This window comes from Hippocampus guttulatus, chromosome 14 (genome assembly GCF_054856545.1).
Source record: "Hippocampus guttulatus isolate MCC_2025c chromosome 14, RoL_Hgut_1.0, whole genome shotgun sequence".
NCBI classification, from domain to species: Eukaryota; Metazoa; Chordata; class Actinopteri; order Syngnathiformes; family Syngnathidae; genus Hippocampus; species Hippocampus guttulatus.
Genome location: NC_141274.1, coordinates 3,760,209 through 3,781,482, shown reverse-complemented (window position 1 = coordinate 3,781,482; position 21,274 = coordinate 3,760,209). Strand labels below are relative to the sequence as shown.

At 42.8% G+C, this 21,274-nt stretch overlaps 3 protein-coding genes across 9 annotated transcripts; 1 reads left to right on the top strand and 2 right to left on the bottom strand.

Annotated features, from left to right (window-relative positions):
- Positions 1-327: 327 nt before the first annotated feature.
- On the bottom strand, positions 328-11,635 carry gpbp1l1 (GC-rich promoter binding protein 1-like 1). Of its 5 annotated transcripts, none has more exons than XM_086128281.1 (12): positions 11,609-11,635; positions 9,063-10,228; positions 8,863-8,977; positions 7,577-7,706; positions 4,709-5,046; positions 4,327-4,402; positions 4,044-4,240; positions 3,836-3,964; positions 2,561-2,716; positions 1,938-2,062; positions 1,012-1,114; positions 328-928 (listed from the first exon to the last, which is right to left on the bottom strand). In XM_086128281.1, exons 3-12 carry the CDS (start codon positions 8,920-8,922, stop codon positions 758-760), a joined length of 1,485 nt encoding a protein of 494 aa, XP_085984407.1. In that variant the 5' UTR covers positions 8,923-8,977; positions 9,063-10,228; positions 11,609-11,635; the 3' UTR covers positions 328-757. The 5 variants fall into 5 exon arrangements, with proteins under 5 accessions (XP_085984407.1, XP_085984404.1, XP_085984408.1 ...); XM_086128278.1 differs by having other exon boundaries at positions 11,470-11,616; XM_086128282.1 differs by having other exon boundaries at positions 4,709-4,992; positions 11,470-11,616.
- Positions 11,636-13,323, top strand: LOC147194496 (transmembrane protein 69-like). Of its 3 annotated transcripts, none has more exons than XM_086128286.1 (3): positions 11,636-11,717; positions 12,392-12,434; positions 12,583-13,323. In XM_086128286.1, the coding sequence occupies exons 1-3, from the start codon at positions 11,698-11,700 to the stop codon at positions 13,258-13,260; spliced, it is 741 nt and encodes a 246-aa protein (XP_085984412.1). In that variant the 5' UTR covers positions 11,636-11,697; the 3' UTR covers positions 13,261-13,323. The 3 variants fall into 3 exon arrangements, with proteins under 3 accessions (XP_085984412.1, XP_085984411.1, XP_085984410.1); XM_086128285.1 differs by lacking the exon at positions 11,636-11,717 and adding an exon at positions 11,918-12,033; XM_086128284.1 differs by lacking the exon at positions 11,636-11,717 and adding an exon at positions 12,050-12,160.
- Positions 13,277-19,314, bottom strand: ipp (intracisternal A particle-promoted polypeptide). Its single transcript, XM_086128275.1, has 10 exons — positions 19,224-19,314; positions 18,452-18,841; positions 17,953-18,164; positions 16,995-17,214; positions 16,708-16,860; positions 16,323-16,490; positions 16,110-16,247; positions 15,204-15,326; positions 14,864-15,084; positions 13,277-14,492 (listed from the first exon to the last, which is right to left on the bottom strand). The coding sequence occupies exons 2-10, from the start codon at positions 18,789-18,791 to the stop codon at positions 14,268-14,270; spliced, it is 1,800 nt and encodes a 599-aa protein (XP_085984401.1). The 5' UTR covers positions 18,792-18,841; positions 19,224-19,314; the 3' UTR covers positions 13,277-14,267.
- Between the last annotated feature and the right edge of the window lie 1,960 nt (positions 19,315-21,274).

The following is a 21,274-nucleotide window of genomic DNA, read 5'->3' as shown; positions in this document are numbered from 1 at the left end:
GAGAAAATACAAACTAAAGTTTCAAACTGTGAGGCACATATGTAAACCACTGGGTCAATTCCTCCCCACCACTTTTGACGCGGAGCATTCAAGCATGTATTGAACATCATTAGAACTAGACAGTTTCACAAACACAATGCGATACATATTTTTTTAAAATCTTTAACACTTTATTCATTGTAGGCTGTGCATCCTCGGTTAAACTCTTGGGTGTGCTCTCACTGAGCCAATGTGGGGAAAAAAGTGGGATCATTTTTCAGTTTTTGAGGATGAGGAACTTGGGCTTGATCCATTCGACTCAAACACCACAGTCAACAGCTTGAAACGTCAGCTTGTCAGGAACCAATTTTATTAATATCATTAATAATGTGTCATCAGCATCATCAATGAAATGAGTTAGTCTGTTTAAAGCAGAATCAAGTGTGCATTCATTGCCCTTTTTCTTGATGAACACTTCAGTTCCACAAAGCGAGGAAGAAAAAGGAGGAGGAGGGCAGGGTCAGAGAGCAGGATTGCAGTGAAGGAGGAAACGCAGGGAAAACAACGTCTGGCAGAGCAGAAATCTCCCCCTTCACTGGGATATGATTGGTTTTTCCCTTGTGCAAGAACAACAAAAAAAAAAAATCAAAAATTCAAAATGGTGCTCTTTAAAAAAAAAAAAAAAAAAAAAAGATGAGATAGAAAGGAGGGTGGGTGGCTTGCTGAGATGTGTTGGCTGTTGCGTTGTTTCTCTTTTTTTTTGTTCCGTAAAACCACGCTAGGATTTGATGCAGTCCTCGTCATCAGAGGTCTGGCTGCTGCTACTGGTTTCCGACTCGGACCCTTCCTCCACATGCGCCTCGGCCACACTCCTCCAGGGGGTGAAGTGGAGGGTCACACCCCGCGCCCTGGGCAGAAAGCCGTTCTTCTGCAGGCCGTTCCGCTTCAGCTGCTCGGACAACACAGAAGGATAGCGCATGACCTCACGTTTGATCTGTTCACGTGGCAGCAATCAACGGGACCGTCGCTCACTTGCTCCGTTTTCGTCTGGAACTCTCTCAGCTCATCTTCGGTCAGAGGCAGGAAGTTGTCATCGTTTTCGGGGTACTCCTGCCAGCCCATGGCCTTCAGCAACCTGCACAAACACGTTGCTCCAAATTGATTTTCTTCAAGCTGACATCCCTGCTTGAATCAAAACTATTACTGTATAGTGAAGGAAACCAATGAAAAAATAACCCCCACTACCGCTAACCCCCCCCCCCCCCAAATTGTTATCATCACATTATGAAAATAGGCCGTTTTTACAAATGTACTGTATGTTTTTAAAAAATAATAATTCCAATGGCACTTGGGTACACACTGTAGTTATGTTTAATTAGTGGCGGTATGATGAAGGGTTCCTTGTAAGAAAAAAAAAAATTCCACCCTGTCAGGAGTCCCTGGCCTACACAGCGAATGACACTGTCAAGGAGGTACCATGAGTCCAAAACAGAGATTGTTAAAGTGCCTCATAGTTTATCACAGTAGGGAAGTCATAATTACAGTAAATAACTGCATAAAAAAATAAATAAATAAAAAACAGAGGCTGTGAGTAAAAAAAAAGCTAAAGAAATCTAGCAAGTACGGCAGTAACTGAGTGTGCCTTCTTTTGCAACCGGTTATGTCGCACCACCGCAAAACAGGGACCACCTGTATGGCTGTGACAATATTTATTATTTCAGTTGCAATATGCAGTGTTGCACACTACTGCCCCCTTCAGCTGACATGAAACTATTTTAGCATGTTAACTAACAGGACAACCGTGTCTTCATGTCATCAAAATTGAAGCAATTTGCCACATAGGGTCCAACCTCAAATCTTAAGAACTGTTGCAAACAAATTTTGGAGATGATCCAAATAAAACTTGAGCCTCTGATGGCGCGCACACACACAAACTGTGTGTGTGTGTGTTGTCATACCTGTGCTCAGCTTCCAGGGAGCTGGACAGGTGTTCTGTGTCAGAGTCACTTAGAGAGTAGGACAACCCATTCTCGTGGCAGACATCCTCACTGTAGGCTTTGGGTTCCGGGGTGCTGCTTTCACCCTGGACACAATCACATGACCATCAGACACCAACAAAATCTGCATGTACGGATTTTCAGTGTGTCAAATATTAATATTCCAGGCATTTTACAATTCAGACACTCGGGTTTACAATCCAATTAGAATGTAACCGAATCACTAAGCGGAATAGGAATGCTCTGTATAAAACACCTCAATCAGTTTTTTTTTTTTTTGGCAAACCCAGCCACTGACAATTTATTAAATACACTAAGAATAAGAAAACCTTTATTCGTCTCACAATGGAGGACACATGATTTGACTGAAAAAAAATATATAAAATGGGGTTACACAAGTAGTTGTACCTCTCACCACGCAGAAAGGTTGAAGACATGAACTGCACAAAGGCAATTGGATTTGAAAGCGCACAAACACACACACACACACACACCAAAACCCGTATTTCAGTGGGGGTGCGTAGATTTTTGACATGCGCGGCAGGTAGTGAACAACGCAAAATGCAAACGGAGGCATGCCTGACCTCTCCTGATGTTCCTGGGCTGCTGCTTGTTGTCAGTTCTCCGGTGCCCTCGTCCTTCAGAGCTCGCAGGAACTCGCTCTTTCGGTCCGGACCACGGCGCATCAGCTTCAGCCTTGACGGGGCGATGTCTATGGGAGGCGTCGTGCTGGAAGGATGCTGCAGAGATGGCGACACAGAGACCAATCGGGTTCATTCCCGTTTCTCCTTTGACTGCTTTTCTGAGCAAAGACCCGCCAAGCTCATTATTCTTTCCGAACTGGTCAGCTGTAACTTGGTTGTTCAGAGGTGAAGGTACAATATTTGCTACCAGAAAAAAAAGGGGGCTTTTCAAAAATAATCAAATTATGATTGTTTACCCTCAATATTGCATTTTTTTGCAAATCCTTTTTTTAGTCTCTCTCACCATGTTTTTTTTTTTAAAAACACAAACAAAAGTTAACAACAATGGCGGGTACACCAAAACAAAACAATTTCAACATGTCAATAACTCGTCATGTGCCCTTGAGGATGAATTACAGCTTGACGACGTCTCGTGCTGTTCACAAGTCGACTTCTTGTCTGCTGAGGCATGACATCCCATTCTTTTTGAAGGGCAGCCCTCAGGTCATTGAGGTTCTGGGATGCAGAGTTTCGAGCTGCTCCAACATCAGTGGCGGCCATCATTTCTGCTCAACGTGAGTCTACTTTCATCAGAGAACAACAGTGAAGGCCATCGGTCCCTCATCCAGCGTAAATGCACCCCGGTCCGTGCAAGACGGTGACGCCTGCGCCTTGTGGTGTGGTCAGGTACCCTTGCAGGTCGTCTCGCACGCAGACCACGGTGATGTAAATGGTTTCAAATGGTCTGACGTGAGACTTGGTTGCCTCTTAGCTTGTTGAGTGGCAGCAATTGAGTGGCATTCATCATCCGGATTTCTCAGGGCATTGCTCACAATGTAGCGGTCATGAGCATGGGATGTGGCCACAGGCCGTCCACTTTTACATCTTTCTGTGACTCTTACAGTCTCTCGGTATCTCTGTTGTAACATCCCGTTTGAAGCATCACAGTGGCAAGGTACTGCTGGTCCATTGTAAGTGTCGTCTTGTGCTCTTGATGTCAAAATGTGACCGGCTTAATAAGGATGACCGTTTAAACCTCTAATTGAACCGGGGCCGTATATTGGTCGATTCAAATATCAAACAACTTATTAAAAATAATTAAAAAAACAAAATCAAGCCTACCGACCGACTGAAATGAAGCCCTGAAGTTTGAGTTGAGCAATTAAGAAAGCTCACCTCTTTAGGGGTGTTGTGCTGTAGTGCACTGACCGGCGTGCTGGGTTTGGCGGCAGAAACGGGGTTGGAAAAGACGGAATCTCGGCCAGACTTGGCGAGCTCCCTTGCACCGGCTTTCCACTGGGTGCTCTTTAAAAGAAATAAATACATACATCAATAAATCATATTGCATTAGTTAGCAAATTTGACACACGGCGGTCATTCATACTTTGGTGGGAGCCACAGCAGGCTTTGGGACCAGGTTCTTGTAGACGCTGGAGCCTGTGATGGGAGCTTTAGCGCCATTAGCTGGCAAGGCGCCGGCACTCGCGAAGCCCGCCGAGAAGGCAGTGCTGGGGTCCTCCTTGGAAACCTTCTTGATAACCAACATTTTGGACACCATCTGCTTGCCACTCGGAGGATTTTCTGGGGCAGGAGAGAAAAATTCCAGGCAGCCGTTAGAAAACAACAAGAAAAGTGTGAAGACTGCGAATGGACATGGGAGCTCTTACCCCACACTCCAGCATGGGGTGCAACTGCTCTCATCTGAGTCCCGGGCTTTCCAGTTGTTTCAGGGTTGAGGGAAGGCTACAAAAGAAGCGGAACAATTGACGGTTGTGGAGAAAATTCCGGCATTCTAGTAGAAAAGCTGTGGCTTTCATATGCAAGAATTGAAAGTGTTCATAATGCCTGCGCAGGCTTGTGATAGAATAGAATACACCCATCTTGTTTCTAAACATTGCAGGCAATGATAAGATGGTTTGGTTGAGATGAAATCCAGTGCAACACTGGGAAAGCGTGTGCCCAATGTGTTTAGATTTTGAGGATTAAATTACCGAATCAAATTGTGAGGAATCTTCAGTAAAGTCGTTGAAAACAAATGATGCTACTCACAAAGTCCTCTTCCACAAACTTCAGCTTGTCATCCTTATTGTCTTTGCGTTCTTCGTTGGGGAACTTGTCCTGGTATGAGGTGCCCTTACGGGGATGGAAGTTACCATTGCGCTGCCGGTGCCCTCCCTGCCTGTCTCTGTCGCCCCCTCCCCGTTTCGGGTGGCGCCCTTGGTGGTGGTGGTGATGGTGGCCGTCCTGGGCGCCCCTCGGAGCTCCATGCCAGGTGGGTGTGTCCTTCCAACACGAGCCCCCTGCTAGTCCGCTGTGCCCCCCTTTGGCCACGCCTGAATCCACAGAGTCATGTCTCAGAAGCAGCGAGGGCTGTTGCCACCCATCACCTAAAAAACAAAAACCCCACCCCCCGCAAAAAAAAAACAAAAAAAAAACAGAGCAGTCATACTGCTTAGCAACTACAGATTTAGCTGTTGCCAATTTAAAATGTGGAAATTTCCTATCACGATCAATAGTGATCAAAAAGATGACAAGACAGGCAGTCTCGTCTCCAGGCCAACAATACACAAGAGTTTTTCTGGGTCACTCACAGTTCACTGCTGCGGTTTTAATTTTCAATCTCACAGCAATACATAGAATTGTTCGACACCGTCTGCTGTAGGATTTGGGATAATAGCAAAACAACGCTTTGCAAACTCACTGCTGAAAGCGAAGCGGACACGAAAATCCATCAATTCATTGAGAAGAATGGACTGAAAAAATTGCAATCACACCCCCCCCCCCCCCCCAAAAAGCCATCAGCGCAAGATCCGTGTGCTTAATATGCCAAGAGACTTTTGCTATTTTTAATTTGAAAAGCCATTATGCGAATAAATGCTTCTTGGGACATTGTCTAACAAGTCAGTGGTAAGAAGGACAAAAGTACATGCAACAAAATGGTCACATCAACCTGCAAGCAGGATTCTAGTAATCGCATCTAGGAACAAGCAACAAAGTGCTCCCTGAGAGTGGCCTGAATTTTGAATAAGCACAATAAGCTATTCTCAGACGCAGAGATGAGCAAAGAACGTATGACTGAAGTGAAGGACACAAAGTATGAAGGCAAACAAAAAGAGAAGATAACTAAACTCAAGCACCGCCCCCTTTCTGTTTTCTTAGGACTTCTTTTAATCATGTAAAATGGAAGTGATTTCCTTTCATTTGTCATTTTGTTGTTGTTGTTTTGCCTATTACAGCATGCTCGCATGTGGCCTGACTAACGTCAATGAATGGACCCTTGACTCACTCAAACAATTCTTTGTCAGATTTGTGTTTGCATGGAGAAATCCGACACAATGCTAGAATATACTTCTTCCTAAGGTGAGACGTTCCACTTGGAGCTTGTGTTGACATGAACGTTTTGACATTTAAAACCCTTCCAATCCAAATGCTTAAGATAGCACAAATCTGTACTCGGGAGAAAATATAAATAGATGAAAAGACTAAAAATAAAACCGGTGTCAATTTTAGGTCAATCGGTGACAAGACTTATCAAGAAAGTCTTGTGGCAGACATTCGGGATGTACAGGTGAACTTGGGATTTTTAATTTCGGGTCTATTTAAATCAGGGGTAGAGAACTCCCCGAGAGCCATATTCTGCCTGTTTTAGATCTCTCCAACTCCAACACAGCTGATTCAATTGATCATGATCATTTTAGGCTTCAGCAGAGCTTGCTCACGAGCTGATCATTTGAATCAGGTGGGTTGGAGTAGGGAGAGATCTAAAACGTGCAAGAAATGGCATTCCCTACCCCTGATTTAAATAGTCAACAAATAAAGTATCTGATGCAAACTTGGGAGAACAAAGTGGATTGGAATCACTTTAGGGAGGAATAAATCAAAATGACCCCAAAGTTAAAAGATGTTAATAAAATTAATTTGTTGATGGTGAATATGCCTCTAATTGATCATATTTAGACCATAATATTCGATTTTGCTTTGGCTTACGTTCCCGGCTGGTGTTATTGTTGCGTTGCTACATTACTGATCGGTATAGTTCGATGACATCAAGTTTGCCTCGATGGAGTGAGTACAATAGATCTGATATGAGCATACGCCACATTCAATAAGAATTGGATTTACAGTATAGCAATTGGATTTTTTTTTTCATAGGCCACTTGAGAGAAGAAAAAGAGAAACATGAAAACGGTTGAATTGACATGGTGATGAGGATAAGGCATCGCATCGCGTCTTCCACCAAGGGAACGTTGCAGAGAAACAGTTACTTTTCCCGAAATAGTAAAAAAGGGAAGAAAAAAAAAACTTTTATTCCAAATGTAAATAGCTTTTGCATTCAACATTTATCCCCCCATTCGGAACAGATCAAGGAGACTGTGTGTGGTTTTGTGGCGCTGATGGCACATGGTTGTAGCAGGAAATACAGGTTGTTGTAGTTGTAGGTCGACTCGTAGTTTTTACAATGTGACTGTCTAGGATTACATTGAAATGGGGGTGGGTGTGAATAGCAGCCAATTTTTCTCTGCTGTAAAGCTGAACAAATACTTAAGAACAAAGTATTGTACAACAGTCAAATATTAGTTGGAATTCACTCACTCGAACAATTGTCATTGATGAGTTTTTTTAAACACGACGCCAAGACTAGTCATGCAAAACACACCACACTAGTTTGTATTCTTTTTGAAGACAAACTGCAACAATGTCCCAAGTAGCAGCATATGAAAGCACGAGCAAAAAAATTGCCTCTATTCTCCTTCGTCCACAGCAGAACTTGCACCCATTCAATGTACCGGTACCCTTAATCTATCGGACAATTTTTATTCCCCGTGCATCAGTACTGTGAGATCGCAAGCATTCCAGTCCTGATCTGCCCAACTGCCGTAATTGCTCTTGCAAAGTGGTTCTCGTCACTAACGGTACCTGTTGGAGCGCGCAGGGAGCCATTGTTGAAGAAGCCATCGGAAGAGTTGTGGCGGCGGCGGCTCACAGCATTTTTGCCTTCCCTGTGGTGGTGGGGCTCGCCTTGTTTATCGAGGGTGGCAGCAGTGGACTGGAGGAGGTGGCGAGAAATACAGCAGATAAGAGTCAATGAGGCGAAAGGCAATTCTTAAGACAAGTCAAGTTTCAATCACCAATTGATGATCACACTCGTGCAATTGTAAAGGAGCAAAAATGCGTGCGCAATGACATGTCAGAGTTGTACGAGTGTATACAAGCAGAAAGACAGCACAGACTTCCACAATGGCTTAAAAATTTGTAAACCACCGCAACTGCGGACCCAAATAACAAACCGCCTTTAGAATTTCTCCAGATACATCAAACGACACGCAAAACGATCAAACATCAGCACAAAAATTTGAACCAGATGTGTTTTCCATCTTAAACGCCGACAAAAAACAACAACTTTGATCTTGATCATGTTCACATTAAAGTCAACAGCACATTTTGATCAAATCCAATAACATTTGAAAAAGATGGGAGCAAGGGGGGTTTTTAAACAACGCGGATCTTATTGAACTTTTCGCCTGGTTCAAAACAATTTATATGAACACAATCACCTTCACCAATTTTGTTTGGTGGAGGTATGCCGAACAATTCTTTTTTTTCTTTTATGACCCACTAAAATCCCCTTGCCATCATCTGACACTGCATCATGGTAACTTGACAATCCTTCATGCGCCGCGGTTTAAAAACACCGCAAAACCGGAGCCAAAACAATGGCATTAAACATTGTGCTGCAATCGCTGAACAAACAGAACACTGTCGTCAAAGCGGTGGCTCTTCTTGTTTTCTCTGTCTTGAATGCATTTTAAAGTTAAGTCGCCCAGCTGGGAAACATCCCGACTCATAGACTACACTGACCAGCATCTCGACAATCACGACACAATCAAACAACTCGACAATGAAGTGCTTTGTGCACGCCACATTTGCTTCAACTTAATCTGACAGGTGTGATTCTTGAATCTCCATTAACCTGCAACAAATTTCAACTCGAATCCGGACCCTTGCACATTAACGGGGTGTTTTGCACCACACTTGACTAAAACACGACGCCACGTCTTTGCGTCAATTGTGCTGGCTCACAACATCTACGTGACTTAGGCTGACTACAAACTCACTTCTCGCACACGAAGTGTCTCAGTGAGGTTTGAAGCCCTGTCCGCTTCACTTACTCTCGCGTGCACGCATAACATTTCCACACAAACCTTGGCAGGCTGGGGTGTGGAGAAGTTAAGCCAGGCAGGGACGAAGTCATGCTGCGCCATTTAGGTCCAGTGTTTCTGGTCAGTGGATTGAGGCATCAAACCTCATGGCCAGGATCTTACAAAAGAATTGGTCGTTAGGACTGTCACTTGAACGGTCGTAACTAACAGTGTTGTTGTGTCGGGTTGAGTGTAATAGTTACCCCAGAGTCAATGGCTCTGAAGTCCTCGGCCTTCTCCCTTCGTCCGCCTGGCCTCTGTTCTTCAGGCCTGATGGCACTGACAGACGGGGAGCGGCAAAAACACTACCCCTCTAAATCTCTGCCAGGACAGCGCAGCCCCTTTCCCAAGAGGCAGATCGCTTCGTCCAGGGTGGATCACTGGGAGACGGGTCAAGGGTTGCAGGAATCAGCTGGAATCGGTGATCCAGACGACAAGCCAAACAAGGAAGAGGATGGATTTCCAAACACGCAAGTGAAGTAGTCTCCGAGGAACAAGATTCCCAAGATGCTCCCGAAGCCAATCTTGTCCCGAGTGATACGGTTTAAAGTTGTTCAATGATTTAGTTGGGACACATGAAACATGAGCAGACTCCGCCGAATGGCAAAAAATTCTATTGATGAGGGGTCATTTGTCCCACTGGTTCAGAAGAACTAGGTTGTGAGCTTGTGAAAGTGTAGAAGGGCTTTCCCCATGCACATGGACAGCAGTTTGTGAAGCAGTTCCACTCTGACACCAAGACGAGGAGAATGAAACAAGTGTCGTCCTGCCACACTGTGGGCCAGTAGGTATTGGCATCAATTCAACTTTTACCGAATCATTTTAGAATCTAGTGAAACGCATGCAGAAAAAAAAAAGAGTTTAAGGACAGTCTTTTGTTGGAAACCCACTGCTCACCTCATTAATGTGGTGAAAAGACTGCCAGAGTTGGAAGGTAAAGATGCTTGCTAGTTCAAAGTCACATGACAATGAAGAAAACAGACCTGTGTTAGCTACATTGCCGTCATTTTCATTTCTGGTTAGTGAAACAGAGAGCTGGATGGGTGATGCATTATAAAGATGTCTTTATCGTTGAGTGATTCACGTTCATATTTGTAGAATGCCCATCTAACTAAGTGTAGTTTTCTGGAAGATGAAAGCTGGCAAACCACTGATTTCATAGATATTAGAGCTCAAAAAATGGTAAAAAGCTCCCTTATATTGATCAGTGTTGTCAAAAAAAAAATCTTTCCGCCTTGCTAGAGGAAAATCGCAACCCCAAAACACTAAACGTGTTGAAAATATTTTCCTGGTTTGAGAAGCTTTTGCCTTGCTGAACAGTTTTCTATTTACTTCCTGGTTTCCAGTTGATTCTGCAAAGGAGCTGCACCTGCAAATCAAAGACTTCAGTCAGAAAAAAAAATCAATTCATCAATCACAAATTCACTATAAACAACAACTCACGTTGAATTAACATCACAGACATTAAAATGAATTACTATGGCAGAACATTCTGTTCGTTTTTGCAAGATATGCCAATGAAGCCGCAAAACAAACTACTTCTCTGTTACAGCAGTCTATGTAAAAATACATTGGCCATCAAACTCGTAATACGGTAATCAAAGCTCCAGATATCTACTTTTGAATGCTTTACATCTCTCGCGAATCGAAATCAAGAGACACTGTGTTCTTGGAGCCATCAAACGACGAAAGCTACAATGTGTGGCAGCTTTTAATGAAATATTAACACCGATGCAAAAATATCCACGGCACTTTCTCACTTCTCCCACGGCGGAAGCACAACACGGCAGTAATGCTCAATCAAACTGGGATTAACGAGCTCTGCTTCTGTTTCGTTCTAAATTGCATTATGCTACAGTTTAACATCAAACAGAAAACTGAAACAAGCTCGGTTCAAACAGCATTGCTCTCGCACTGAACTCTTACGTAATAGCTTAACATCAATGAGTTTGCGACGCGCACAAGCTACTACGGGCACCAGCGATGTTCCACTGCCGGATTAGCACTCTAAGCACAAGTGTTATTAAGTGAAACGTTTGCATTGTAGGAAACAAACAAACAAACAAACAAACAAACGTGCCCTCTTGTTCGACGGGGGTCCAATTCAACACGCAGAACACACGTTTCACCCTGCTTACAAGTTGCTAAATGTTCAAAGGTGCAATTCTGACAAAAAGCGTTTCGAATGTCGAAGCTTAATCAAAGCCAATCACTGCCGGACGGTGCTCTAGAATCGACATCAACTCGGCTGCTAACTCGTTTGTGCAGTTACCTTCGTGAACAGTCGCGTAGCAAGTGTTAGCTAATAGCTGCTCTTACCTAGCCTGTTAACTGAATCCGAAAACTGTGAGGTGTCATGCGATGAGCTCGTATGGGTCCACTGCCTTCCTTCCCGCACGGCTAACAAGTTAAGACGTTCCACTGAACCAAAACCGCGCAAATAGCCCGTTTTCGCAGTTGTCGCGGACACGGAGTAAAGGTAAATAGAACTGGCATCGTTGGAACAACACAGTTTCAAAATGGCTACCTTAGCGGCGGCAGCACACATTCATCAGCTCGCTACGTGTTAGCGAGCTAACTTGCAAATGTTGACCTGACAATTCCGCGTACCTTCTCCCAAGCAAAACAGCCTTTAATAGATTCGAGGGTATACGAAGCAGTCCGTTCACAACGAAATGACACTCCAGTGTGAGTATAACGCTGTGGTTGAGTAGCTAGTGATGTTTGTTTGGGTTTTCTACGCGCTTACCACTGGCGATGGCACCTAAGGTGGGGGGTGGGGGGTAGTCGAATACTCAATAAGGCTGCGTTCAAGAAGTCACGTCATTATCCAACTGCATGAGGTTCCACTCTGTGAGGTACGTTTTTAACTGCTTGGAGTTGAGATTGAGAAAATTACTAAATCGATTTTACAACCCCTAATATATTCGTCTACTGACGCATATTTCATACGGCACGACGTACATATACTTTTCGACATTTATAGGACACAATGGCGATCTTTAGTATTTCTTGCATTTGCACCCTTGAATGACACATAAATCCTCCCCCGCCATGGACAGACAAAATAGTCGATAGCAGAACTTGTCTCGTGTGGTTGGAGAAAAACGGGACGATTTCACAGCAAGGACATTCGATTAACTCTGAAATGAGCAGACTCGATTTGATAAGACGGTAAGACATCGTAAACATGACGTGGTACTGTATTTGTATTCATGGAATACAGTGAAAGAGATATAAATTCAACACTGATGGAAACTGTGACCCCTGATAAAGCTACTCAAGACTTAAACATCGACAAGTTAGTGCAGTCATTTAAATTTAACAAATGACACGCATTCAAAAGAACGTTTGAGTAGTTCATTATTCAAGCGTATTGTAGCTGAACGATTGCTTGACCTCAGGTTTAGAAGCTGTTGACTTGCTCGTGTTACCCAACATTTAAGTGAAATTTGGATTTGTAAATTGCATGTTATACCGGAACTGTGCATTGTACTCTTACGTCTTAATGTAGAATGTCTTTTTTTTTTAGACTCAAAATGTTTGGATTTGCACCTCGTAGATATCTCATTAAGGTAAGTCAATGTAAGAAAATATATATATCGATTAATGGGTAGTCTCGTCTTTTTTTAATGCCAAAAATCTTCATTGACCTAAAAAAATTCATATTGGTTGAGTCCTAATTTTTATTCCGAGTAGCATAAAAATGTTCTGCATTTCCAGATTCCAGTGTGGCGTCCTCGATGGGTAGACAGCGCATCAAACCCAATTCATGGTCAACTGGTCTCGAGGGTCTCTCCGTTGTCGATTCCATCCAAACTGGCTTCAACCAACAGGCTGCTGTGCATCAAACCAATCAACTGGGCTGGCTTACGTCTCTGCCATTCAGACAAGACAGACACCAAAGGAGGTTTTACTTTGAGAGCCCTAACTCAGGCTCCCAAGCCTGCACTGTACCTTGGTTTCTCTGGGCTCATCCCATTTGTGACTGCCCCGCTCCTCATGGCGACCACTCAGTCTTTCTACCCAGAAGTGGCATATGCTCAAATGCTGTATGGCGCTTGTATAGTATCCTTCCTCGGAGGTGCCCGCTGGGGGTTTGCCATTCCTGATGGTAGTCCTGCTGAACCTGACTGGATGAACTTGGGCAACAGCGTAGTTCCCTCACTTCTGGCCTGGCTGGCTCTGCTCTGCAGGGACAATGTCGTTGAGGGTGCTATGTTGGTTATGATGGGACTAGGACTGTCTTTACACTATGACTTGACACTGCTACCTGGATACCCAGCCTGGTTCAAAGCCATGAGAACTGTCCTCACTCTGGTTGCTACCTTCTCACTGGTGGCAACGCTGATCTTGAAGAAGTTCTGCACTGAGAAGAAGCTAAAAGAGTTTACCGATTAAACGTTTCAGTCTGATCCAAACAAACAACACAAAAGTTTAATCAACATAAATAGATCTCTCTTACTGCTTACACTCTGCTTCAGTAATTTTAGACACATTTCCTGAATTACAAATCAGTGTCTCAGAAAGTGTTCACAAATTAAGATGACGATGAATACTGAACGCGGCTAAAATAAGCGGTTAGGTTATGGTGTACTCGTTATATTTTGTTGTCAATATTGTAAGAATGCAAGCCATTACTATCACTGGAAATCATATAATATGCAACAGGGAACTTTAATTCACTGAAAAACAATGTTTTGGGGGTTTTTTTTCCAACAATGCTGCATTTGTGTAAGGGATAGTCAAAATGGATGGAAACACTACAACCTTTCAGGTGTTCAGCTCATCAAGTTTAACCTAAGGTTAAAAACATTGAGGGGATAATATGGCATATGTGCAAACATTATTTTTATCCATCAACCCGAAAATAATCCAGTAGTAACAGCACAGGCTTTGCAACCGTTTCAGTTTAGAAGCATTTCTGAATGTTCTTTTCTTACATTGATAAATAGGCTCAAGTGTTTTGATAAGATTTACAAGTAGCACCGCACACATTGTCAACATTTTTGAGGAGAATGAAAGAAAGATAAACAAAAAGTGGTTTCAGATCTGATCACGAAACAGTCCTCATAAGCATGAGCCAAAAAGAAAACTTTAACAATGATGAATGGAAAAGAGAATGAGATCAAGATTGTTTTTATACAAACAAAAGAAAAGATCAAATTTGTGGTCAGTTGTATAAAACAAATGAGGGGACATAGAAAGAATAGAGACAGACGATTTCAGCAGAAACAGTCGGGGGCACTTTTCCATCACATCAACTGTAACTGAAAGAAATAACAACAATTACATGTACGAATAAGTAATGTGCAGCGATGTGAAACAAGTGTAATCTTAAGGTGCGGCTTTTCCTTTGATGCGGCATGCGGGTTCCAAAAGAGTTTCAAGTGGAATCGTCCAGGTGGTCAGAGTACAGCCAAGCCGCCGTCACAGCGACTGGCGATCATGTTGCCGACTTCGGTCCAGGTGTCCAAGTGGGGGTCATAGACCTCCACAGAGTCGATGGTCACGGGGGCTGAGAAGGTTCTGCTGGCGGCCCTTCCACCGACGGCATACAACAACCCGTTTACTGCCGACACTGATGCTCCTGCCCGCGCTGTGGACATCGAGGCCACTTCCAACCACTTCTCCTGGGGAAAAAAAAAAAAGCCCCACGCAGGTGTGAATTAGTCATCAATTTTCCATGTCATATTTTGTATGTGTAGATCATACAGGTCATGGTAACCCACCAAGGTAGAATTGAGGTAAGTGGACTTTTCCTGTTTGTTGAAAAGCTTTCAGCTTTAATCCAAAACGGATTCTTCTTCAGTTCTAATATCAGATTAGAAAGGTTATTAAAATCCTTTGATACCTTTTGTTATTTGGGGAGATTTAGCCACACCTCAAACTTAGAACTGAAGTGAAGGTGAAAACTCTTCAACAAGAAAAATCCAGTGCCTCGATTGAAATTCTGTCGATATGGCACATTTTGTCGATCAATCGCATGGCGTTGAGAGGTTACCTGCTCTGGACAATATTTTTCCACCGTCTCCAAAGCACCCACAGCCTCATTCCGACCCCCCACTGCGTAAATACAGTTGTTGAGGCAGGCCACTCCCACATACGCTCGCCGTGTAAGCATAACAGGCAAGGCGCTCCAGCGACGGGTGATTGGATCGTATAATTCTGCTGAGCGTAGCTCTGTGCCTTCGTCGCTGATTCCTCCAATCACGTAAATAAAACCTGACAAGAGAAAAAAAATGTTCTAAGAAGTGACACACATCTTGTCTGGATGATAAATTAATTTTAGGGTCTCCAGGTTGTACCCTAAAGTTTGCTTGAGCAAAGAGATAGCGACACACCTTGGAGCTCGCAGCAACCAAAATAATAGCGGGGAACTGCCATGTTGCCTATGACCTCCCACTTGTTTTCCTCTGGGTCGTAACGTTCCATTGAACTCCCGATCTCGGAGCCAATCCATCCACCTGTATGGGAAAGCATTAAATGCTAAAGATTTCTTTGTTTTGATGATTGATGCTAAAAAAAAAAGAAGTCACATTTGTCATAGTGCAATCTTGATGAAGGAAAAAAAAAAAAAGCAAGAATATGTGGATTAGTATTTAATTCAACATCGGTCATTTACTACACTGATTATAATCCCTGAAGGGTAAATTCATTTCCACTCTGGTAACACAAACACATATATGATAAAGATTAATAGGTGTGTGAGTGTATAATACACATTCATTCATTTTCCGAACTGCTTAATCCTCACAAGGGTCGCGGGGGGTGTTGGAGCCTATCCCAGCTGTCTTCGGGCAGTAGGCAGGGGGACACCCCGAACCGGTTGCCAGCCAATCGCAGGGCTCACAGAGACGAACAACCATCCGCGCTCACACTCTCACCTCGGGACAATTTTGAGTGTTCAATCAGCCTGCCATGCATGTTTTTGGAACGTGGGAGGAAACCGGAGCACCCGGAGAAAACCCACGCAGGCCCGGGGAGAACATGCAAACTCCACACAGCGAGGCCAGAGCTGGGGATTGAACCCACACATTGTGAGGTCGAAGCACTAACCACTGGCCCACCGGGCCGCCATACATACAAATTTTTTTTAACACATCCGCATATGAATCGGTATGTTTCGCTGCCAAAAATCGACGTCGGCCTCAAAAAAATCCATACAAGTTAGTCCCTTATATTTTATATCTATTTAGAACATCACACAAAATCGGTAGTTGTCCCAACAATACTGTAGTGGTATTTACCAAACGCATACAGCGCTCCATGGCAGGGGCAGACGCCAACTCCACAGCGAGGGAAGTTCAGGGAAGCCACAGCAGCCCACTGTTTAGTCACGGGGTCGTATCTCTCTGTGCAGTCAAAAATCATTGAATCTTTCTCTCCTGGTGAAAAAAACAAAGGGGTTGAGACTTATTTTCACACACGTGATGTGTCATTTATAGTCTCCGCTTCCTCACCTCCCACCACGTAAATCATGCCCTCAAGTACTGCTACCCCCAACCCGCTGCGAGCCTGATGCAGAGATGACACTGTGGTCCAGTATTGGCTGAAGGTGTCAAAGCGCTCCACACAACTTAACGCCCTGCTGTCACTCCACCGACCACCCTGTAACCGTGTGTAGCCTCCTGCAAAAAAAAAAAGAAGTGGAAATCCAATCACTCTAAATTTTCTTCCTTATATTTCTCGTGTCTCACACATTACTTGTTTTACTTATTTCTAAGTCTCAGACATGACTTAATTCACCGTGCAATTATCACATTGTAAAAGTTACAAAGCAAAAATAAAAACCCACCTCACAGAACTCCGTGTACGAGAGTAAAAATAAGACTTTTAAAACCGTACCGATGGCATACACGTATTTCCTGGCTTTTCTTCTTGGTCTCATCTTGACTTGATGTAGTTGGCAGTGCATCTTATCTTTTGGAGACTTTGTGACCTCAATGTACTCCTTCAAAAGGGTCTGCAGTGCCACCCTCAGACTGAAGTCAGTCATGCCTTGATTAAAAGATCAAATTTGCAACTTGAGTTTTAATCGGACAAAATACATTTACAACGAAAAAAAAAAGGAAACAAAAACACGTGTTTGTAAATGTTAAAAACAAGTTTGCAAATGTTAAAAGCCTCCTCACCCTCTATGTACTTGAACAGCCTCTGTGGGGACAGTAAAGGGAAGCGCACAGGTTCCAACACCTCAACCACATATTTTTTTCTCTTTGCCACATCTTGGAGAACCCAATCCATGGCTGCAGTAAACACCTGGTACTCGTCCTCAATTCTCAACTCTTCACTCCTTAGAAGCTTTACAATCTGATCCTTTGAGAGGCCGCTGAACTCGTCACCGATGCAAACCTAACGTGGAGCAAATAACGGAGGCTTACAATACAAACAAGATAATCCGGGAGGTTAAAATCAGTCTTCGCAAATAAAACGTCGTGATGTTAATCCAATTTATGATGTACTTCGATAACACATATTTTGTTAAATTCAAGCTGTAAATTATCCATGCATGTAACAGGGCCAGTAAAAAAACAACTTGGAAATACTTACTGTACTGCATTATAATTACTTAAATAAGTATTTGAATATGTTGCTGTGCACATATAATTTGTGTAGGGCTACGTTGTATCATTGTAATTGACAGGAGGATGTTGTTTTCTGCTGTTTTTGTCAGGTTTTGGGATTGAGACGATTAAACTCAACCAACACAAGAAATCCTGCCATGCGTCATCAATATTCTTCAACACAATGCAGTCGGACACCACCGGTTACACATGCACTGTAAAAAAAAAATGAAATAACTCAAAATTTTAAGGCAATAAGCTCTGTTAAAAACACACACACACACACACACACGATGTGTTTTTTACAGTGTAGGTGTGAATGTGAGTGAATAGTTGTTTTTCTCAGTGCACTCTGCATTTGGCCCTGCCTCAAACCCAATTTCATTTGGGATAGGCTTCAGCTCACCCCTGATCCTAATGAAAATACACGCAATCGAAAATGGATGCATGATTGATACTGCACACACCAGGGAGAACAATAACAGTAACACTGACGTGTGAACATAAATGAAAAAGTGTTTCATACCTCTAGAAAGTGAACATGGATGTAGTTCTCAGAAAACTCCAGCAATTCCATGCAGGCAATCTGTTCCAGGAATTGAAAGATGCCCACACAATTGGCTGGATCCACGTGGCGCTTGAGAAACTCACCGCAGATGGAGACCACCTCATTCAACTGCAGCATATCCGCTGCCACCATGAGTTCTTGAACATTCTCTATTGTCACATTGATTTTGCCTGACGAGAAAGGAAGCATGTGTTCATTAAAACCCTCGTGCGCTGCAGGTACACATCATGTACACCTGACATGTGTTGTGTTGCAAAAAAAAAAATAAATAATGCATGCCATGCATGGGCAATACCCCTCGTGGCATGCATTTGTTTATGCAACACAACGCATGTCAGGTGTACATGATGTGTACCTGCAGGTCACGAGGGTTAAATAAACTGCCAGAGTTTTTTTCTTTTCTCCCCCGCCCCCCAGAAGATAATGATACAGTATGTCTTTCAGACTTGACGCATACCTGTATAAACAAAGTCCAGCAAAACCTCAAAGACTTTTGTATCTACTCCCTGAATCTCCACCTCTTCTTTATCTGCCTCGCTCATGCCCCTGGAGAATAGAGCGGCAAAGTATGGGCTGCTGGCAGCGAGCACCAGACGGTGAACTTTGAAAACTCTGCCGCCGACCCTCAGCCGCACATCACAGAAGTCTGTGCGGAGCCTCATTTTGTTCAACTGGGCCAGGATGAGCCCTGCGTAGCGGTCTGAGCCCAACAGACCCTGCTCAGAAGCCTGGGTTGCCATGACAGTTGCAGCATCACCATCACAAGTGGATGTTGACACACTTTTTGTAGAGGACATGACGGCTGAGGCAGTTTATCACTGGGGCCATTATTCCCGAACCTTTTTCTCTAAATAACACAAAATAGACACAGAAGGAGATGAAAGAACTTGAACACTGAAGAAAATACAAATATATGTGTTTCGTATCAAACCGATGCCTGAGATAGTTGAGCTAATATTCAACAAACGTTTAGTACGTTTTCCCGAGATTGTTTAATGTTAAATGTAATAAACCAGAAGAACACGGCCACTTGGCATCTTTTCGCAATCGTTAATTGATCGATACATAAACTATAAGGACCCACTCGCCACAGCTGTTAGCATGATAGCAAAACGCTCGCCATGATCAATATTTGTCACTGACCTCTGATGCGACCACTGATCTACTATTAACAACTGCACTCTAAAATCAAACGTATAACTGCAGACCAACGTTAAATCCCCACTCACCCATAAATGTGTTTATGACGATGCTGATAACTTCTTATACTTTTACTGTCGTCGGTCAGATTCGATTACTCTGGTCTGGCGTCAATCCCCAGTCACAACTAATCAATCACTTATGAACTGGAGTGGTGTCATTTGTCCGATGTGTCAAATCCGAAGTCCATTATTTATTTTTTTGTTTTTAATCTGTTGTTTTCTCGTATTTAAAAATTATGATGTTTTTGATTTCATCGTGCTGTTGCACTTGATTGGACTGTATGAGATGCAACGCCAGGTGGCAGTATTGCGCGCAATCAAAAGTGTAACAATCCATGATGAAGTGTAAAGAGTAGAATCCTTGTCAACACCCCAAAAGAAACCGTTCTTATGTTTTATGTTGAAGCATTTTTTATGTCAGTGTTTATTTTGGACATTGCTGGCATTCAATAAGTCCTTTTGCAGCAGACCTGGTCACGTTCACGAGCTTCTGGCTTGTATTTCATTGGTGCAAATGGCAAATTGCAGATACTGTATCGACTTGTTACTCTGTTAAAACAAAAACCTATTTAACAATGTCCTTGTGTTTTGTGGTAGACACTGTGATATGTTCATTGATATTGCAAATATATACGTCGAAATTATTTGTCACATCTGTATGTCTATTTTCAATTATTTCCACCTCTTCCAGAATGACACGTCAATAAAAGTTGGGCAATTAAAACAATATTTGAAGTTTTACTATTGCTAAAATTAGTTTTTACCGCATTTCAAAACAAAGAAATAAGAGGTTGCAGCAATAATTGTCCCCCGCATTGTCCCCTAACTTGAAGATATTCATAAAGACAATTCATCAAATTATTTAGGAGCAAACAACTTGATTGCTTTGTTGTGCTCACGAACATTTCTGGCATAAATGTCAACAATTTGTATTTTAAAGTTGTTCCACCTTAAATTTGTGTTTTGGAGTGGAGTGACAAGTGCCCGGGTGTTACGCAAAGTTATTTGGCCCAGGCTCCAGCTCACGCTTGGCCCGAATTAAGGACAAGCACTATTCAGATTGAGAAATGTTTGGAGAGATATAAAAGCCTACTTGAGTCTCTCCATGCTCCCCGTCAGAGTGCAAAATGTAAAACATGGAATGATGTTACTGTATGTCAGTTGTTATAATCAGTTTCTCCATTATTAGGCTATAATTGACTTTGAGCATTGGTTAGCAGTTTCCTCCATGAAAGGACATACTGTACTTTATTTTACTTCATTTTGCTGTTCTAATGAAACTATGTGAGCCTCAGGGGGTTGGTCTGAGTGTCCTCCTGATTTTGATGCTGATCAGACAATGTTGGAAAACAAATGCCTCCCTCACCCTCTAATCAGCCTCACTTGAGTATGAATGAATATACACAAGGTTGAGATGCTGGATGTTTTAATCATACTATTTTTAGCAATTGTCACGCAATTACTGCTGTTTTACAATTCAAGAGTTGTGTCGATGTAATGTTCCGGCTTCCATTCAATTTGTAACATTTTTTAATTGAAAAAAAACCCTTTCATACTCAAGTCGCTGATGGTGTAGTGGTACACTCGCCTCACTTGTGAACAGACAGCGTGGGATTGGTTCCCATTCAGTGATGGTGTAGGTGTGAATGGTTGTTTGTCTCTGTATGTTACTGACGACCAGTTCAGGGTGTAGTCTCCCTTTTGCCCCCTAAATTAGCTGGGATAGGCTCCAACCCCCCCCCCCCCCCCCCCGTCCTCATATTCTATTGAAAATGAATAGATGTTCATATTAATTAAACAGGAAAAAAGGCCAGAAATAATTCTGGCATTACTGGTGACTTTCATTATTTCTGTTGTTTATCTTTTATCAGTGGTATCGTTTTTTTCCTTGCTGGTGATTTGGGGAAAAGCAAGTTATGATTTAAAAACAAAAGAAAGAAAGAACGAAAACAAGTGTGCTTTGTTAATGTGATCCATTCAACTGAATATTTCAATTTTAAAAATGTATTTTTCAAGATGATATACTGTAAGTCCCGCATCTTTGACTTTACAACAATTTTTTTTTTTTTTTTGCTCGT